This window comes from Cygnus olor, chromosome 5 (assembly GCF_009769625.2).
Source record: "Cygnus olor isolate bCygOlo1 chromosome 5, bCygOlo1.pri.v2, whole genome shotgun sequence".
Lineage (NCBI taxonomy): Eukaryota > Metazoa > Chordata > Aves > Anseriformes > Anatidae > Cygnus > Cygnus olor.
The window spans coordinates 32,063,442-32,083,068 of record NC_049173.1 but is presented as its reverse complement, the minus strand read 5'-3'; the positions used below and the strand labels follow the sequence as shown (position 1 = coordinate 32,083,068).

General features: G+C 48.6%; 1 protein-coding gene across 2 annotated transcripts; it reads right to left on the bottom strand.

The window, feature by feature from the left end:
- Positions 1–386: 386 nt before the first annotated feature.
- PACSIN3 (protein kinase C and casein kinase substrate in neurons 3) lies at positions 387–19,496 on the bottom strand. Of its 2 annotated transcripts, XM_040560061.1 has the most exons (12): positions 19,432–19,496; positions 9,193–9,267; positions 7,808–7,908; positions 7,230–7,386; positions 6,487–6,722; positions 5,950–6,105; positions 5,241–5,416; positions 4,362–4,482; positions 3,652–3,788; positions 2,967–3,029; positions 2,291–2,451; positions 387–703 (listed from the first exon to the last, which is right to left on the bottom strand). In XM_040560061.1, the coding sequence occupies exons 3-12, from the start codon at positions 7,859–7,861 to the stop codon at positions 588–590; spliced, it is 1,377 nt and encodes a 458-aa protein (XP_040415995.1). In that variant the 5' UTR covers positions 7,862–7,908; positions 9,193–9,267; positions 19,432–19,496; the 3' UTR covers positions 387–587. The 2 variants fall into 2 exon arrangements, with proteins under 2 accessions (XP_040415995.1, XP_040415996.1); XM_040560062.1 differs by lacking the exons at positions 2,967–3,029; positions 19,432–19,496 and having other exon boundaries at positions 9,193–9,273.
- Between the last annotated feature and the right edge of the window lie 131 nt (positions 19,497–19,627).

The following is a 19,627-nucleotide window of genomic DNA, read 5'->3' as shown; positions in this document are numbered from 1 at the left end:
GAGGGGAAATCCAGGCTTTTGAAGTTGTATTGCTTTATCAGCTGCCTTACCACAGGAGTCAACACGCCTGCAGGTAAAGGACACTGGAGATTTGTGAAATATTTGGGAGGATAAACAGATTTCTGCCTCAGCTCAGCTAAGCAAAAAAAGAGGAAGCAATACTACAAGTTCCCTATAGCCCTGCACATCCAGAGTTCCTTAAACAGGAAGCCTGGGGGCAGGGCAGACCCCACCACACTATGGATGCAAGTGTGTTGAAGCCCAGGAAGTCTTTGTCTGTTGTGAGGAGTTGGACATGTCATGCATCTCCCTTCACCAAGTGCAAGTCAGGAGGATCTGTTCCCTTCTGCACTTTTACATTCCTATAGTGCTCACAGTCAGAGAAGTCTTACTCATCCTTGTTTATTTATTAGAAAATCCCTACAGGTCTATGCATTTAAAATGAAGCATTAGTTACATGGAATACATGCCCTCAGAGTCCAGAAGGTGTTGGATATACTGCAAAGGCGGATTGGAGCCAGCAGTGACCCAGTGACCTCTGCAAGAGATGCTGGCACGGCTGTGAGACACTAACAGGGCAGTAGCAATCACGATCCAACCTTCTCAACATAGTTAGCAGGATAGAGTCCAACCTGGCCAGTGAGAAGTCGGCCCTTGCACCAGCCCTGCTCATCTTCCTCACTAATTTTCATTAGTTCTTCACCTACAAGCAAAAACAGTCATTACGAAGCAGCCTTGGGAAAGGTAGCATAGCATTTGTTTTTTTCTGAATTTTAACAAAAAAGACCAATTGGTCTTAATCCCCACACTTTTTCCCCTTATCACACTCAGTATCATACTGCAGTTTAATCCAATCCAGAGTTATTGACCTCCTCAGTATCTGTGGTCAGTACCATCCCCTACAGCAAGGTACTTCTGCTCTTTAACATCATAAAGTTTTGTTCCCAATATTTCTACCCAAATTTCTCCTCAGAGGAAAGTGCTTATAAGCCAAAGGGCTCAGAATGCTCAGGGATCCTTTTCTAAAAAAAAGAAAAAAGAAAAGGAAGACAACCCTCCTCTGTAGCAGGTAGGAAGGAAATGTAAAAAGCAGCTAAGCTCTGTCTGGAGAGACCCAGAACAACTATTCCATGATGAACTGTCTGGCTTGGCCAGAAAGGCATGGAATCAACTCCTTTCTCAGACTATGACCAGGAAAGGCTTTTAACCTCCCCATATCTACTACAGGAAAGGGCAGAAAGGTCCCCTTCTGTCAGTAGGAAGTCATACATCTGCCAGAGGGGGAGGTCTACTGCATCAGTAAGCACATCCCACACTGGCAGATGCTGGGAAAGAAAGTCATCTGCTGTTAAGCTTGAGCCCTACTGGTCCTTGCTTGTCAGAGCAGATTCAAAACAGGGATGACTGAATATAACCAGTCATGCCTCTATTTAACCATTAGATCTGCTGGGTAGGAAGAAGTAGCAAAAGAGTCAAGATCCAGAGCACTCATATTTTAAAGCAACAAGTTAGCATTAAGAAGTTTACTAGAATGGTTACACCACAGCATAGATACTGGCCTCAGGCACAAGTCCTTGCTACTGAAAGACAGCACCTTTTGAAGAGGGGCGTATTTCTATAGCAGACACCACATAAAAAAAGCAAGATTAGAGACACTCAAGATACAGATGTCCTCTCGGATTTGGAGAAGATGGCACATTCAAACTAATTTTGTAAGTTTAAGTGAAGGAAGAAAAAAGGGGAGGGGTTTATTTGCTTGGACATTCTCCCTCACTCAGTCCTCTCTGCTAGGAGCCAGGATATCCATTCTTAAGATAGCCACAGTTTCTGCCAGCTGAACTCTGCCTTCAGTAGTGCATGGCAGTCAAGTGGGCTTTCTCCCCAGAGTATCTACCTTCTGGTTACTTCAAAGGACAATATAGGTGGTCACCTTTCTTGTACTTCAGGAAAGAGTCATTTATATCAATGACAAGGGAAAAACATTTATTCTTTATTAAATGCCTTAAGAGACAGCAGGCAGGATCCATTTCACCACTTGGGTTTGCTGCTTTCCCTACCCTGTAACCAAGATCCAAGCAGACTGTATGTGGTCTCGCTGTCTTTTGATCTACAACAGGTTGGACTGCCTGGTGTATCATCTGCCTCAGCAGTTGGCAGTGGGTCAAGGCCAGGGAAAGAAGAACAGTTGCCAGTTTTCAAGTGGACATCCAGTTCTTAAAGAGCATTTCAATCATTCACTTGGCTCAAGTGAAGACAGCAAGAAGTTAGTAAGAGGTTAGTGCTTCTGTACCTGCTTTAAAGCTCAGCTCATCAGCCTCCTGTCCTGTGTAATCATACAGTGCTCGTACCCGTACACCTGGTACCTTTATGTCCTCCTCATGCCCGTTGGCATCCAGGCACTTCTTTGGAGTGTCCTCATCTGACCACTCCGAAATGTCTTCCTTTCCCCCACTGTACATGTGGAAGCAGAGAGGAGACAAGATGGTAGTTAACAGTCATCTCACCCACTTCCTCCTGAATCACGCACCACTCTGACCCCTCAGAGACTCCTATGCCATAGAACAACGTGCAGGAGACCCAACAGCCAAGTCAGGGTGAACGGGATAGCAAGACACCGGGAGATACTAGATTTGGTCGAAAGCATCCCAGCATTAGAGCCCTGAGGGCTAGGAGCTTAACTCATTCTCAGTGTTTCCACACATGCATACTTTTCATGACCTCATCCTACTCTAGCAGACCATCTCACTCAGGGAAGGTCAGTCAGTCCTAAAATGGAGAGCCCAGCTGTGTCCAGAGTTATTCCAGCCAAGAACAGGACAGACAGGGAAAAAAACAGGTCTCCCATCCCAAACAGATGTGGCTGGAATGCCATTTTCTAAGTGAGAAGCAAGAGCAGAGGGGAGGAACATCAGAGGACAGGCACCTGGAACCCAGAAACCCCCAAAGAGGCTACATTCCATACTAACTTCACAAATGTGGGTGCCCTCAGGCTGTCATAGAAGCTGTTCTGCTCCTCTTGATAGGAAGACCTGTGGATTGGCAAATAGGGCCCCTGAATCCAATAGACTGAAATATAGTCATGGCCTCAAGACACCCCTATATTCCCCTTCTTTTCCACCCAGTTCATTTATGCCAGGGTTCACCATTTAAGGCAGGGCGGTGACAGCACTGCAGGACATGAGTCTCTTCAGCCTCTCCCTATTCTCCTGCTTGCTTCCTGGCAAGGGAAGCAGCTATACCCAGACTTGTCAGGCTGTACTCAGCACCATGCCAAGGGAAAAAAAACTAATACCTTCATTCAGGAAACAGTAAACTCCAAAGGCTGCCAGTTCCCAACTCTCTTCACCTTGTCTGGGTGAAAGGGAAATTGTGGGAACACCTGCCACAATCTTACACAGCACTAGTCTGAACGAGGCCAGATTTCATCACTAGAAGGACCTTTACAAGGACAGCCCCTAGTGAGATGGTATATGAGACCAAAAAGAGCTCCCCTAACACCCTTATTCTACCCTGTCTTGGGCAAGGCCATGGGGCTACAAATAGAAGAGACAACAAGTTAAGATGGATCAGTCCTGTCAATCCAACTCATTAATTACCCTGAGCAGGACTGTACCTTTCCTAACAGGATGTATCCCAGGTTTCAGTCCTTACCCTCGCCTTGTCTGCAGAGGGGTCTGTGAAAGAACACCATCCCGTGCAGGCAAAATGCTGGTCAGCGTGACATCGTCGGCCATCTTACCGCTCTTCTCCTTCTTGGTGATCGGCCGCTGTGTTTCCAGGGACCATTCCTATTCAGGGAGAAGTAATAATACCATCAAACCATTAAGATATGAGAGTTCTGTGCACCTTTTCTAATGGACAATACAGAAGGAAGAGTAATAACACAAGTCATGCTTCAGTTGTGGCTGATCAATCAGCCAAGTGGCCTTGCAGACAGAGCAGGCTCACTCCTCTTGAATCCCGAGGTGCAACAAGAGGGCCTGTGGGAAGAGTTACAATAGGAGCTTATCCCAGGTCCCTAAGCACCAATTCAGCTTCCCTGCTGTTGCAACTGGATGGCTGAGTAGTTGCAGTTCAGCAAGGTTGCACACGTTCCTTTAAGGAACTAAAGGGACTGCAACCCCACAAAAGTCTCTGAAGATCCTAATAACACAAGTCTGATGAGCAAAGAGCCTCACTTCAAGAGTGGAGACACCAGCATGGTTTAGCCTAAGATGACCAAATGCCAGCTCTCAGACACTCCTGGAAAGGGAAAGAAAGAGCTATGTCTGATACATGTCTTTCCAACACCAGACTAGCAATCCACCAATTTCAGAAAAGCAGATAGTGAGAAATAATAACACTCCAGAATGCTTTGTCACCTCAAACTGAGGCCAATTCATTGCCATGCCTGGCCCATGAGTGTTGCGCCACCACTTCAGGTCTTCCTGGTTGTCTGCAGCCATGATGACTTGGTAGAGATCTCGATACAATGCTTGAAAGCTATGACCAAGAACAAACAGAACCATCAGTAACCAGTCCCTCAGTGGTTCTCCAAGACCCAAGTAGGAAAGAAGAGCATAACCTCATGCACAATTACACAGCATATCAAATCCCACAGAACTAAGGGTGCAACACCTATTCAGCTCAAGGGGAATAGGGCCACCTTTGCAGAGGAGGCAGTGCGGCAAGCAGGGCAAGCTGTTTGGTGTGGGAGTAACTAACATCTGCCAGTTCTCAGCATAGCTCTAATGAGTATTGAAAGAGCCTGGCACATTCTTGCACATAAATAAGGAAGTGGCTCAGATTTGTTACCTCCACCTCAGCACATAGAAGCCCAGAAAAGTCTACCTCCCTGTGTAACCCCTATTTAAGGGCAACTCATGGGCTCATGATCATCTTTCTCAAGATGTCTCTGCTCAGGGCAAAACAGGTCTATTTGCTACACATACAGCAATGTGGTTCCATTGCCTTCCACAGACTGGGATTACAAGTAACACTAAGGCACTTCACAGAACAGAAACACACCCATGGGTCAGTACTGGAAGACAAAGGGTTCAGAGACAGAAAGAATCCTCTGTGGGGAGCCTGCACTGGTCAATCAAAGAAGAGACCAAATGCCAGTTCTTAGACAGTCAGAAGGGGAAGGAGCGAGACCTGCCTGATGCAGCTCCCTTTCACCAACACCAGAATTGGCACCCCTTTTCAGTGCCCAGGACACCCCAGGGTAGAGGACCTCCCTTCTCGGTCAGGGCTGGTACCTTTCACTGGTGGAGAGGTTGAGATGCTGGTGCAGATTCAGGAACATCTCCTTAAAGAAGCACAATCGCTTGCGCTCTGCTTCTTGACAGCCCTCAAACACTTGCTCCATGTCCTCCATGTAGCGGGGATTGTAGCGGTTCAGCTCTTCTAGCATCTTCTCGTATTGATCCTTGCACTGTATCAATGCAGGAGGAGAGCAGTGGTGTTGTGTTGCCTTGATGTCAAGCCACTGACACTCCCCCTGCTCAGGACTAAAGTTCTTTCCCCCCTGCACTGCTGAACACACAGCACAGAAAATAGAAGAAATCACAGCTGCTATCCAAATCCATTGCTCTCCTAGTATCTTAGAAATTCTTCCTTCCTTACCACCCTCCTCCACAGAGGTCCTTCCACACTTACTCCCGTCAGCAAGTAAACCACCCACATTTGGTAACCAAGTCTTCAGCTCTGCAGCTCCCTCCCCCTGCAACAAGTCCCCTACTTTTTTTAAGTATATTTATAAATGAAATTCTACTCAGCACCAAAAGATAGACCCCTCACTCAGCCTTAGTTCCTAAAATCTCAGTCTAATTCACTAAAACTTCAAAACAATGCAGTCTCACACCTCCTCACAGCCTTCAGCAGGAGCAATTTCACTGGGTGACAATGCAACCAGTGCTTTCTCCTTGGAAGTCGCATCCTTGCGATGCACGTCCATTCCATGCTCACCTTCTCAGCCTCCTGAGTGCACTTCTCTACACGCTCCTGCAACTTGCGCAGCTGCTCCTGTGAGACCGAGGAGTCTGCCTTGGCATGGTTCTCCCTTGTATGGGCCGTTTTCTCCTCCTTCCGGGCTGCATGGTAGTTTTTCTTAGAGGTCTCTACCTGTAGGAGAAGCGATGCAGACAAGGTCATGATTCTGACCAGAGATCCTCTATTCTTCAGAGAGAGCACATTAACACTTTGTTACAGGCAGCAGCAATTGTCTCAGGACAAACAGAAATGCCAATTTGGTGTTTAGCCAACCATGGGAACAGGTATCTCCAGATGATCTCGTAGTGCTAATCTGCCATGCAGGAACACCAAGCCTGTTACTAAACTCTTCTTACACAGGAAGGAAGCTACAAGACCACCGAGACCAAGACACCAGCTAGACATCCCTCCCTCTGTGGTATTCCCTGCTACCTACTTTGCCTAGTGGCACCCACATTCCAGCAGCCACCTGGACCACCCTCATCCCTCCTTCCCCATTCACACTTTGCTTACATCTTTCATCTTTTTCACCCAGGGCTTCTGGGCCTTGCGGAACCCATCCTCTGCCTCCTTTGTCTCCTTGAAGCCCCCAATCATCTGCTTGTGGTAGGCCTCCTTCTGCCAGGCCTTGATCTTATCCGAATCTTCGCCAGCCAGGTGGTTCCGGACATCTAAGTGGATTTCACTAAGTCTATCTGCAGCCGTCAGGAAAGCATGCCAGGCCTTCTCCAGAGTACCATACTGTGGACCTGCAGGAACAAGCACCAGAGGGGCTCTTATACCTCCTGCCCACAGGAAAAAACACACATTTTCCTCCTCCTACATGCATCTATCACTTTGGAGTCACTTCCATAACTCTGCTCCATCACGTAAGTCAGCACTGACTGGTCTCCACTCAGTCCCAAAAGGCAGCACCCAGACTGGCTGTCACGACTGGCCAAGGCAGGCATTTCAAGTGGGAGATCTGCAGCTCGATTTAAGGTTTGGACTGGCCAAGGACTTGCGACACTAAAAATATTTTTTTGTAACCAAACACCTGACAATGCAGAGGAAGAGGAAGACTTCTAAAAGTAAATCAAAGAACTGCCTACAAAAATACACATACAAAAAAAATGCCCAAGAAATTCATACCCCTTTTTCTGCTGAAGAGGGTCCTGTACCACCCAAGGAAACAGCCTCACCTCAGTACAATAGAGCACTCTAGGAATACAGTGTGATTACTGCATCCTGCTTGTAGCCCAGCCTGCCAACTTTACCTTTCTCCACGTTGGTCCTCCACTTACGGGACCACTCTGTTAGCTGCTGGGCGTAGTTCTTCTCTATCTTGGCTCGCTCCTGGAAGCAGGAGATCAAGTCATTGCAGAGCCGGTAGCCATCATCCACACGCTTCACTGTCCGCCTGTAGTTTCCAGCCTGAAATTTCACACATCGTCATTTATACTGCACCTTCACATTCCTTCAGAACAGACAGCAGGAGGTCAAGCACTGCACTGGGAGGGAGCGCACACCCTCCTGGAACCTGCAGCTGGGTTCAGACCCACCTCTGGTGGTCTGTCAGGCAGAGCAATGGAGGATGCCAAGATGCTCTTTGCCTCTCACAGCTCTGATCAGTGTCAGCTGAACAAGGAAGTCTCATTCCACAGCATCAGCAGAGGAAAGGGTTACCTCCTCGTTGCAGTAACAGACATGTTACTGAACCACCCCACAGCTCCTCCCTTCCACTCCCCAAGAGCAACATGTCACCTGTGAACCTGACACTCAACCCCTTAATTCCATGGGTGGGAGGTAAGACATTCCTCCCTACCTCCCTCACACCCCAATTATCCTTCCTTACCTCCCAGAAACTGCCCCCAGGAGCCTCCCCGCCAGCATCATCTTCTGATGACATCACCCCCGTTTTCTTGCAGCAAGGAATTTTTGCAGATTTCAGTTAAGCTGAGAACAGAGAAAAGTGATTTCTAACACAGCACTGGTCAAACCTTCTTGTAGGAGACAATCTCAAACTTCAGCTGAACAGATCCTAGAGACAGCAGTGAATCCAACACTTCTGAGCAGCACCAGCCACCCCTGCAGAGATTCTTTTTTTAACCAAGGCCCTCAGGAAGGCAGCAAAAGCTACAGAAGCTGAAGTAGCTACAGCTATTTGAAACCGGTCTTGGATCACTTCAAGTCCTCCATCAGCAGAGATGACTCCAGTTTCCCAGTGAGTCAGGATTACAACAACTGACTGAAGAAAACGAGGCTGAGCAGTCAGGCATGTTGTGAATGGGGAGGAGCCCAATAAGCTGCCCACCACCTGAGCTGGGCTTGAGCAGAACTACGGGAACACGCAGAGGCATACGCAGCCACATGGCACTGCAGCATGCATGCTGGTTACCCTGCCACACGGCTTCCCTAAAAACAACCCTGTAGTGCCACTGTTTCCATTGCACTCAAGTCTGTCACCTCCCTAGGCTCAAAATCTAGGCTAGAAGGTGAAAGGTGCTCCTCATCCTCTGTCTCAGAACTTCTGCCCATTCCCCGTACAAGCCTGCGCTGCTGCTTTGCTCCTGATGTGGTATGACTCTGAAATCCCTGGGGAGAAGTTCAAGGACGCTTTTGTGCAGGAATGAGGAGTAATGGAAAGAGGCCCAAGCCAGTTGCTCACACACAAACCCTCTGGGCAAGCCTGGGTTAATGCAGCATAGATGTCCTTTGCTGCCACTTCTCCTCTTGCACATTCCTAGTTATAAAAAGCTTCCCTCACACCCCAGGGAGGTATCTGCTCGTTCTGCCAGCCCACAGAGCACACAGCAGAAACAAAGATCAGGTCAGGAGTGCCTGTCTCCCACCTCCTGCAAATCCTTCTCAGTGTGTCTGCTGTAGTGCGAGCCACATCATGAGCACCCCAACACAGACTGCAGGAATTTCCTCCATTTCTTCCAGAAACAATTGGGCTCTGTTTGCCCAGTCTCACATGCCATTGACTGTCAGAAGTACATTAATGCTGTTCCTCTGGGTTTCCCCAGAAGGCTGAAAGTGCTGAAACTCCAGTCACACAATCAAGCTGTTAAATGAGATGTGATGCTCAGATGCACGAGCTCTGAAACTTGAAGAACATCTCCACTCATGCCAGCAGCTGTCCCCATCCTCTCTCCCCACCATCCCTAGGCAGGCTGCAAAGCCATCTTGTGTGCTTCCAGGGCACACAACTCAGCATTGCCCCCAGTAACCACGTACCTGAGAGGGAGATGACAGGGGAGCAGCAGGGAGCTGGCAAGTATGTCCTGAGCCCTCCAAACTCCTTACAACAGACTGGAGGAGAGAGAGAGACAGGCAGTTAGACAGTGCTGCTTCTTCGCAGGGATGCTGCCTCTTCTGACGCATCCCAACCGCAGAGCAGCGATAGGGGTGTCCCCCGTCTGCCAGCTACTAGGAGGGGCACCCTCTGATATAGCAGCTGCAGCCACTGTGTCTCCGACGATGCCACGTTCCAGCACGTAGGAGAGATGCCAAATCCTTGTGTCACAAGACCTAGCCCCAGAGAAAGTTAAAATAGAAACTATTTGGGGCGGCATGACAGCACTGTGCAGGAAAGGTAGCAGCATCACAACAGCTGAGCAAAGGGAGCAGCCCAAAGCCAGCAAGGCCTAAAATAAGCACACCCCAGGCACTGGGTGGTGGGGCCTGACCCCCCTCACTGTACGGTGTCTGGTAGGAAAGCCCACTGCCTCCAAGCACTGCTGCCACACATTTAGACATGGCAGGCTTCAAGAAAAGAAGGGAAGGACAGACATGCACTTCTTCCCATCCCTTTTCCCTAAGGATGAAAAGGAGACAAAGGACTCAGTAACTACATTTAAAACCGAGCACGCTTCTCCTCATGAAGACATAGCTCAATTAGATATCACCCATTAAGATTGTATCACTTTTTCCACCCTTCCCTCCCACTCTGCCCCCATCCCTACTTCTTTATCGGGAAGCAATGAATCACAAACATGCCTCCCCTCTCTGGTTTCCGATTCAGATTGACTACAGCGTGCTAGAATTCAGGGGTAAATGTGGAAAGCTTGTGTGTCACAGCATGCTTGTTTGCCTGGTCAGTCAGTAAAGAAAGGAGGAACCCAAATCCATTACTTGTACAGTTTCCACATTAAAATAAGGAGGCACGGCTCAAATTTCTTGGTAGTTACAAACCCAAGTAACTGGATTTACTACCACTAAGACTAGCAGGCTCTGAAACATAATAGTAGCTGCGCTGGATCAGACTAAGGGTCCTTGTCACCGCATATGCTTCATAGCCAGTGGCCAAAAGCAGCTGTTTTTTCCTTGCTTGGAGAACAGAGCAAGCATACATGATGCTTCCCTATGTACTTTCCAAGCCTCTAACCATTTGTTGACAGGAACTTCCTGAGCCGAACGTGGCACCTATGAATTCAGAAACACCCCATGAATCGCTCTTCCATTAACTTCTCCAATCTGCATTTGAACACACGTGAGTTTTCAGCATCAACGATATCACATGGCAAAGCATCCCACAGCTTAAAGCTCTACTGAAACCACCACCACAGTAGCTGGGTGATCAAATAAAATAAAGTAGTTTAACGTTTCTACAGGTTAATCTCTATGACCCAAGTAGCACCCAGCAGAATAGGTTATTTCAATAGCAGTTGTATAGACTTCATAGAAGTCCAAGAAAAAGGGTCCTGGTAGAAGCAAAAAGGTCAAAGAACAAGGAGGACCCTTTTCTGCCAGGCTTTTTCTGGACTTTACATACTCCATGAGCCCATGTCAGTCAGCAGATCAAATTGGATCTGCGTGCAGACATAGGGATGGTACTTAGTAGTGCACATGGGGGCTGAAGAACAGCTGCTGCTGTCACCCTCAGCCCAAGAAGAGCAAATAGATTGCCACTCCACCCCCTCATGCCTGGTTATTCCCCAAACATCATATGTTTTGGGAGCTGCCAAGAGCTTGAGACCAGGGAAAACACGAGTTTGCCAGGAAAAGCAAGCAGACAAGTGTTACACGTGCCAAAGGCTGTTCTACAGCAAGGTGGGGAGATGACAGTGCTACCCTGTGGACAGCCTGATGGAGCAGGAGCCGCCACGTCACTCAGGAGGGTTGGCAGAGCCTGTACAGGATGACCTGCAGTTGTGTGGATCAACACCAAGACTTTCTGATGCCACTGCCACCTCTGCTAAGAGGGGCCCAACATCAAATTTGCAGAGCAGAGGAATGTTTCTTCCCCCTCCTGCTTCCCTCATCCATTTCTTACAGTTAAGTGAATGAGACCTCACTGCAGCTCCTGCATGAGGAACTCTCCCAGAAAGCAGAGAGCGCACCTACATCTCTAGTCACTTCCCTTCTGCAGAACTACAGATGAAGGCATCGCAGACACCACAACCAGCAATGGCAAGTAGACAAAATAAACCATACAAATGAGATTTATGCAGAGATACAAGTCTTGCTGCTAATAGTGTTTTTAAAGAAAAAAAGGTATTCCCCTCCATCCCCCAAATATCTGCTCTAATTTTGACCAACACAACAAGTTATCCAAAAACAGCTCTTGGTCTTCAATTGCAGAAGGGCAGAATGGCTCATGACTGATTCTCTGGTGAAGAGCTCCACTATAAGAAAAGTCAGAGCACTTGTCACAGCAGAGCTGTTTCCACCTTTAACCACGTCGATCTCACCCCGCTCCGGTCAGTCACATCTCAGACCACAACTCCCCACCCTCAGACCGAGAGGTCAGGCTAAAACCTTCGCTTTCAAGTGTGTGCATCTGGCACCACACTACTAAGCAGGCCTTTTTGTTTCGTGTTTACACAACACTAGTGCAACAGGGTTCTGATCCACAATTAAAGCTTCTAGGCCAGATAGTAATAATCACTCTTGACTTCAGAAACTTTTCCCTAAGGCACATAAGCCACAAAAATCCTCTTCCCTCTACACCACGCTCTAGTGCTTCCAGACTCCAAATGCCCAAGGCATCACTTCTGTGCATTGCTTGACCACCTCCTGAGACTCCTTGTGAGCAATTGTTTTCCTAGGTTTGCCAAGAACCAGCCTCTGAGCTCTACAAACACTCCAAGGGCTGGTGCATACAGACCTGCAGGAACTCTTCCACAGAAATAGAGCTTGTACACCGTGCCAGGCAAGGCCTGCTGCCCAACAGAGAGTCCCCTTTCCACCTTTCCTGAGTACAACAGCAAGCACTGGATCCAGGCAGATGAAGGGAAACATTCAATTATATTTATCAAGTAACTGTGCTTTGGTGACAGACATTTTTATTATGGACCAGTTCCTATAGGGGTGTTCCAGACAAGCTAAGCAAGAGTCTTAATCAGAAGTGGGCTACTAACTCATTTCCACCTCAGGACAACAGTAACACCTCAAAGCTGCAGCGTGACATTTCTGCAACCAATCTGTTTGATTCCCAAAGAGTCACTCTTCCTGTACAGCAGGCAGTGGGAGAGGTTTTGTTTTCACTCCAAGGCGCTTCTGGTGTAGATTGCAGATAAACATTTCAATCTGAACAACCCAAAGACACAAAAGGACAACAGTCCACCCTCCCCTTCCAGAGCGGCTGCCATGAAAACACCATTTTTTGGTAACTTGTTGTCAGAAAGGAGCTAGAGCTGAAGCCAGGAAGGCCCACAGAACTCCGGCAGCATAACAAGTGGGACTGTTACTGGTACAGCCGTGCTAGGAAGGTCCCTGATGGGGTGAGTCCTGGTGGGGTCCCTGAGTGAAACAAAGCATGGGACAGGGTTTCCTTTCCAGCCTCATCTCTACATGTGGGCATCCAATAGCTCTGAACTGTAACGATGCCCCGTAAGGTGCTCTCCACTGCCATTACGTAGGGGCACTGCTAGTTACAGGTGGACACAGCTGCCAGAGAGAGGCCAGTTCTCTACAGCTAGAGGAGTACCAAGTGACATCAAGATCCTCCAAGAAGCCTGTATACCTGAAATGACTTCTACCCAGAAAAACATCCCCCTGAAATGCTTACCCTACTCCTGTGGTCACACCCTTGCTAGAGTCACCTGCCTGGGAAAGGGCCTACAAACCGCTGTTTCTCAGCCACTCCCTGAAGCCTGCCAGGGCTGCCTAGTGCACTTTAGAGAAAGATCTCTCCAGCCAGGGAGAGGTCAGAGACATCAGGCAGAGCAGTAAGTGCACACAAAGGTCACTTCAGCTATGTGCAAGCCTCTAACAGAAGCTCGTCTCCAAAACAATGATTCTCCAGAGACTGCATGGCTGTCCACCAGCAAAATTCTCAATGGTTATACCAAAGTACAAAAGTACAGACAAGATCCTCCTCCGCTTAAGGTGCTGACCTCCTGAGTCTATGTGCTGCTTCAGTGCTCTCTCTAGCTTCAGACCACAGCTTCTTTATATTGGTCTCCTCCAGATTCAGACCAAGCTAATATCCTGCAGACATCTCACTATGCCATAACCCCAAGTGGTTTTCTTTTTTTTTTTTTTTTTTTAAGTGTTCAGACAAAATACTTTCCATATTTTTTAGCTATTCCCTGTCCAGTTCTCAGAGGCCAAGGCTACAGGATAGGCTTCTGCCAACACATCACTGCTGATCTAAAGGTTAAGATTCCTGACCAACATAGCTGTACCAAGCAGAAATTGTTTCACCAAGAAAAATTTTGTTTTCCTTTCCAATAGGATGTAGGAGATCTCCAGTATTAAAGGAGATTGCAACAGCAGGCTGAGCCAGTGTGCCCACTTTCAGCTAGGCTTTGAGTAAAGAAGTTGTTTTGTTTCAATCTGTATGTGAACAGCAGTGATCCAAACAGAACGCGCCATCCTCAGCCAGCCCAGAGTAAAGAAAAGAAATAACGGGGTGGTACTGGTGTTTGCTTTTTCCCCAACCTCAGGAAACTGCTGTTAGTTTCTATCAATGGAATATTCTCCTTCTGTGATTGAGTCACCTTGTAACCCCCAGAGCAGGGATCAAGTTTACTTGAATGCATTAAGGAGTCTTAAGGGAGCAGGCTGCAACCCAACAACCTTCAGAAGAGCCGCAGGCCACTTAGCACCATTCTAGCACTGAGCCTCTGGCAGTTCCTTGACTGCTCTGCAGTGTAGTGAAGCACTGTCTCCAACCAGGCTTCTCTGCCCCTTCCATTTGAAAGGTGCACTTTAACGCAGCTGCAGTTCTGCATACCTCTATATACAAGGAAGCTCTTGGCTTCATTTTACCAATACGCAGAGTTTCACTTAACTGTCTTTTAAAGGAAGGGGGGAATGGGAGATGGATTTGGCAAATATTTTTGTCATGTAGACAAAGTACATGGCAGTCATATGCGCAATGAATTCAAAGTAGTATATTTCTTTCTCTCTTTATCTCTCAGACAGACTTCTGGTTTTAGTAAATCAGCTTTTACCAAGTAATACTGTTTATTAGACAGAATCATAGAATTATTTAGGTTGGAAAAGACCCTTAATCAAGTCCAACCATTAACCCTAACACTACCAAGTCCACCAATAAACCATGCCCCTATGTACCACATCCACACATTTCAAATACCTCCAAGGATGGGGGCTCCATCACCTCCCTGGACAGCCTGTTCCAATGTCTAACCACCTCTTCCATGAATCCTTATATCCACTCTAGATCTCCCCAGTGCAACTTGAGGCCATCTCCTCACACCCTACCAACTACCACCCAAGAAGAGACTGACACCCATCTCACTATAACCTCCTTTCAGGTACTTATAGACTGATAATGTCTTCCCTCAGCCTCCTCTTCTCCAGACTGAACTCCGGTTCCCCCAGCCACTCCTCATATGTCTTACTTTCTGGTTCCTTTACCTGCTTGGTTGCTTCCATGAAAGCCTTCCTTCCAAATATTCACATAATGCAGACAAGAACCTGAAAATTCAATCAGGGTGTTTCCAAAGTTCATCCCGTTCCCTGCTCAGTCCCCAGACAAGCCGTAGAAGGGGATACAAGCAACTTCTTGGAAGGAAAGCTGAATAAGATAAGACTGAGTGCTAGAACATCCCTTACAGTAAAGGAGAAGAAAGAAGTAAAGCATCACACTCGTTGCTTCTGTTTTATGTTGTGGTCAGTTCCTGCACTTAGGTGATAGCAAAGCTCTTTGGTCACCTTTCATCACCAGAGATAGGTTTCCTCCATTGCTTCCTCACAGGAACACCTAAACAACATAAAGATGCAAGCGTAAGGCAGCCTTCAGTACCACGTGAAGTGGCAGGACTACAGGCAGGAGGTTAAACAAAGTTATTTTACACAACCAGAGCCTTCTTTTTACATGCCTGGTCCCAGAAAAAGTGTTTGCTCTGCGGAGTGTAGAGAACATTCAGTAATTTAGATTCCCTTCACAGCGTCTCCTGGTCCAAGAAGGATTTAGCAGATTCAGTTGCTTTGTAGACAGTCTATTGGTAAAGGTACCTTATGTCTTTTTGACATATTTCCTGGAGATTGCACAGATAACAAGGTTGAAGAGGGCAGCCATCAAGAACTATCCTGCACTGTGAATATTCATACCTCACACATTCATCCTGGAGATCACATACAGTATGTCTTGCAGCAACTTTTGTCTACTTTCAGATTACCTGCACAGAATCTGGTCCTCATTTTCAGTATTGTCTCTTCAGCTCTCTTCAAATATGTTTTTGAATATCAAGCTGAAGAACACATCTATTAATATAAATATACTTCATATTCCAGGTGTTATCAACAAAACTCCAAGAGGCTACAAAGGAATGTGTTACTCAGTCCAAAGGGCACATATCACAGAATAAATTTCAACTGCTGAGCATCACTGGAATGTCATTTGCTTCCTCAGCCCATTGGCCAAAGCACAGATCTCTGTTTCTAGTCCTCAGGACCCAAACAGACATGTGAGGAAAGAACACCAGGACCTTTTTTTAAAGTCAATGCACAAACAGAGCAATCCAGTGGGCATTGTTTCCTCCCTCGTGGCTTCTGGAAGCAGCTCCCATCCCACAGCTCAAAAAACTGTTTTTGTTGTTCGTTTTATTGGGGTAGAAGCCTGCTGGTGTCAACACCAGACTTTCACAGAGGTTTCCAGGCAATGGGGTAAGCAGTGTTGGTACAAGAAAGGGCTGATTAAGGACACCAAGAAGCAAAAACAAGCATCTAGAATGATTCAAGAAGTGAAACATGCTCATTGTCTCCAGGTTCTCCACAAAGGTTTCTTGCCCTTGTCAGGGTCAGGTAACAAGCCTACCTCACACTTCTATAATGCAGTGCTGCAGTCCATACAGGTCATAATGAACAGTCCTACTGTGATCGCCTACTAGGAAAGCACAACCCCCCCCCCCCCCCCCCCACACCCCCCCACACCCCCCCAAGCTTAATGCCTCTGGATCCAGGCCCCTGGTACCATGGAGATCCCTCACATGCCTCTTGAGCAAACTACAATGCCCAGTGACAACCACCAGATTTAACACACAAATTCCAACTGTCACAAGTCTGAAAGGCTCTTTCCCATTGTGCCATTCACAGACAGGAGAAACCACTGAAGGCAGAAATATGATTAGGATGCCAGTCACACACGTTGCTTCACAGCATTACCCAGCTTCAGACCACATTTCAGCTTGAAGGAACATGAAACTCTTGTACGAGTCACTGAAACAAGGCTGGATGATTACAGCAGAGGGCACACCAGGCTCTTTGCATTAAGATTACACTTTGTGCTGGAAAAAATTGTGCCCAAATGGTCAGAAGGCATTTGGAGGTTAAATTAGTGTTCACTGTGCCACAAGGTAGCGGGCAATAAACTACCTCTTGAACAGCTTCTGAACTGCTCCAACAATGCAAAGCTCTTCTGTTACTCTTCAAAGAGCTGAAGCCCAAATTCTCCATGAAACCCCCCAGATACACTAGTCACTGTTTTCTGTCTCACCCACTACGGCCTTTAGATTAAGGCTAAGGTTTTTTTTTAATCTCTCTGACACAGCTCCCTGTCATACAGCACCATCTACACCCATCATGCTATGTAAGTACGATAAAATAGCTTGCCCGATCAGAAAGCCTGTTTTAGGAAGATAAGAGCGCCTCAAAGGGCTTGAACAGCTCTCCCATTGTTTAGGAATTTCCCCATGAACTCTCATGAGCAGCCTAACTTCACATATTACTGATCAGCTGATGGAAAAAAAATAGGGGCAGTTTATTACTGCTTTCTAATCGAGAGCATAGTTTTTTCCACTCAGGCTATAGGCAGATACTTTTGAGGTCTCCAGTTCAATCCCTGGATGCCAGCCATCACATGAACCAAACAGTTTAATCAACAACTACTGAATAATCTCCAGCCCTCAAGATTGCCGGAATAAAGAATATACAGTATTTACCACTCTGAGATACAATGACATTTTTAACAAGAGCTGATCTTGCCTCTAGTATAGTGCCTCATCTGTTTCTCAGTTTTACAGTCATCTTCTAAGATTAGTCACATTACAGATATACCTGACTGCACCACTGAATCTTTATATGTGCATATATATATATATTTTAGGGGTGGTGATGGCTTGTAAGCTCATGTTCATCCATGGAAAGCCCCAAAACGTCAGGCTAGTTCCTGTATAATCCATAATGACCTAGCACAATGAAAAGCATCACTGTCCTCTAAAGAGCTGAATTTGGGTCCACGAGGTTGTCAGGCTTTTATAATTTGGTTACACACAGTGTGCCAAGGACCTGCGACATTTTGGTATAGCCAGCTCATACACAGTCCTTACTGAAGTTTGGAAATGGAGTTCCCGGTGAGCACCTACACCTACCAACACAGTGAAGTTACTACTCTTTACAACCCAAGAAGGAAGACAGTCCTTAATAGAACAAGTGCAGGCAAGCAAGAGAAGCACAAACTCACAGGTCAGAAAAAAAAAACAGATCAAAAAACAATAAAGCAATACAATACAGTGGGCACAGAATAGGGAAGGCAGCACGCAGCTAACCCAGCTCAGGCGCTCATTCTGTTCCAAGCTGCAACTGGAAGTACGATCTAGTGAATATTTTTGGGAACTTCTTGTGAGGCACTATTAATAACACAAAGCATTGCCAAAGCAGAACACACTCCGACTCACACGGAGTACGCTGTACACTTCACAGAAAGGTGAATCCCTCCCAAAAAGAATGTGCTCAGTTACGCAATGCGCAAGGAGAAGCTCCATTCTGACTCCACCCAGGGACCAGCTCACACCTGGAGCCGGGACCGTCCAGACCTTGTCATTTTAGCCCACACGCTGCAGCTGTGCATTCTGCACCCATTACGCACTGAACATTGCTTGAATCGTCGCGAGGCTTAGCGACTTCTGGGTGACACCTGAATTCCAGGGTGGAGCAGGAGGCTCTGCTAGGGCTTTGTATTGCCATCAATTACTGCAGTATCAGAAATATCTTTGTGCAAATTAGATCAGCAGTGGACTTGAAGGGGAGAGAGGTTCGTCTCCCACCGCAGGAGGCAGGGAGCACCCACCGGGTGCAGAGGTTGCAGAGCGGACGAGGAGGCCAGACCACTTCCTAGGGCCAGGAGCACGCCACCGGAGGTGGTCGGCTAACCTCCTCCTCACCCCTACGCCTCGAGGCAACTCAGAGCTTGAAGAACTGAAGCAAGCAAAGCACACATAGTTGGCACAAAAAGCGGCGAAACTGGTTAACGCATTTGGGCCACGCTAACTTCGCTTATTGATAGCCTCGCGGAGATGGCAGATCCCTCCTCCTGCGAGCAGTGACAAATCGCAGACCGAGCGCTGGGTGTTCAGGCCCACTAATACCCTCCATATTTATCAGCTTTCGCCTGCCCCGGGACGGAGAGGACACGGTAACCCCGGCGTCCTGCCCCGGGCCGGGCACAGCCACCACAGCCCCGCGCTCCTCTTATCGACACCGACCCCAGGACGGAGGGGGAGGATAAGAGAGCCAGGGCCGCCCGGCTCGCGGCAGGGGACAGCGACAAGTTCCCCCCAGGAGACAAGGGGTAGCCCCCAGCCCTCGGGGGAGCCGCTTCGCCCCTCAGCACGGCGCTGCCTGAGCCCGCGGCTCCGCTCTCGGAGCGGGCAGGGGCCGGGCGCGGAGCCGCCACAAAGGGGCCCTGTGCCCGCCGCGGGGCGGAGGAGGGGGGGAGCGGGGGCGGCCCGCGGAGCCCCCAGCGCCAGCTGAAGGTCAGGCTGGCGGCCGGGCTGCGAGGGGAACGGTGCGGCGGAGCCCTACCGGGGGGTGCCCCGGCCCCCCGCCAACACCCTCCCGGGGAACAACCCCGCGCCCCCCCGGGGGTCTCGGCGCCGCACCCCGCCCGCAGGCAGCGCCCGGCCGGGCAGCGCCTCCCCCAGCCCCCCCCTTTCCGCGAGGAAACTTTTCCCTCACAGCCGCCCAGCCGCGCTGCCCACCGCGGGCAGGAGCCGCGGGGACCCCCAGCTCCTCCCAGAGAATGGGGCCGAAAGCCGCCCCGGCGGACGTGACCCCGCCGCTTACCTCGCAGGCGGCTCGGCTCGGCACGGCTCGGCGGGCAGCGGCCACCTGGGCTGAGGGCAGGCCGGGCCCTCCCCCTATTTCAGCAGCGGGACGCGGGGGCTCCCGCCCCGCCTCCAGCAGCTCCCGGCGGGGCGGGCCCGGCCCGGAGCTCGGGGCAGGCCGGGGGCGGCGGGGCTGCCGCCGGCCCGCCCCTCCT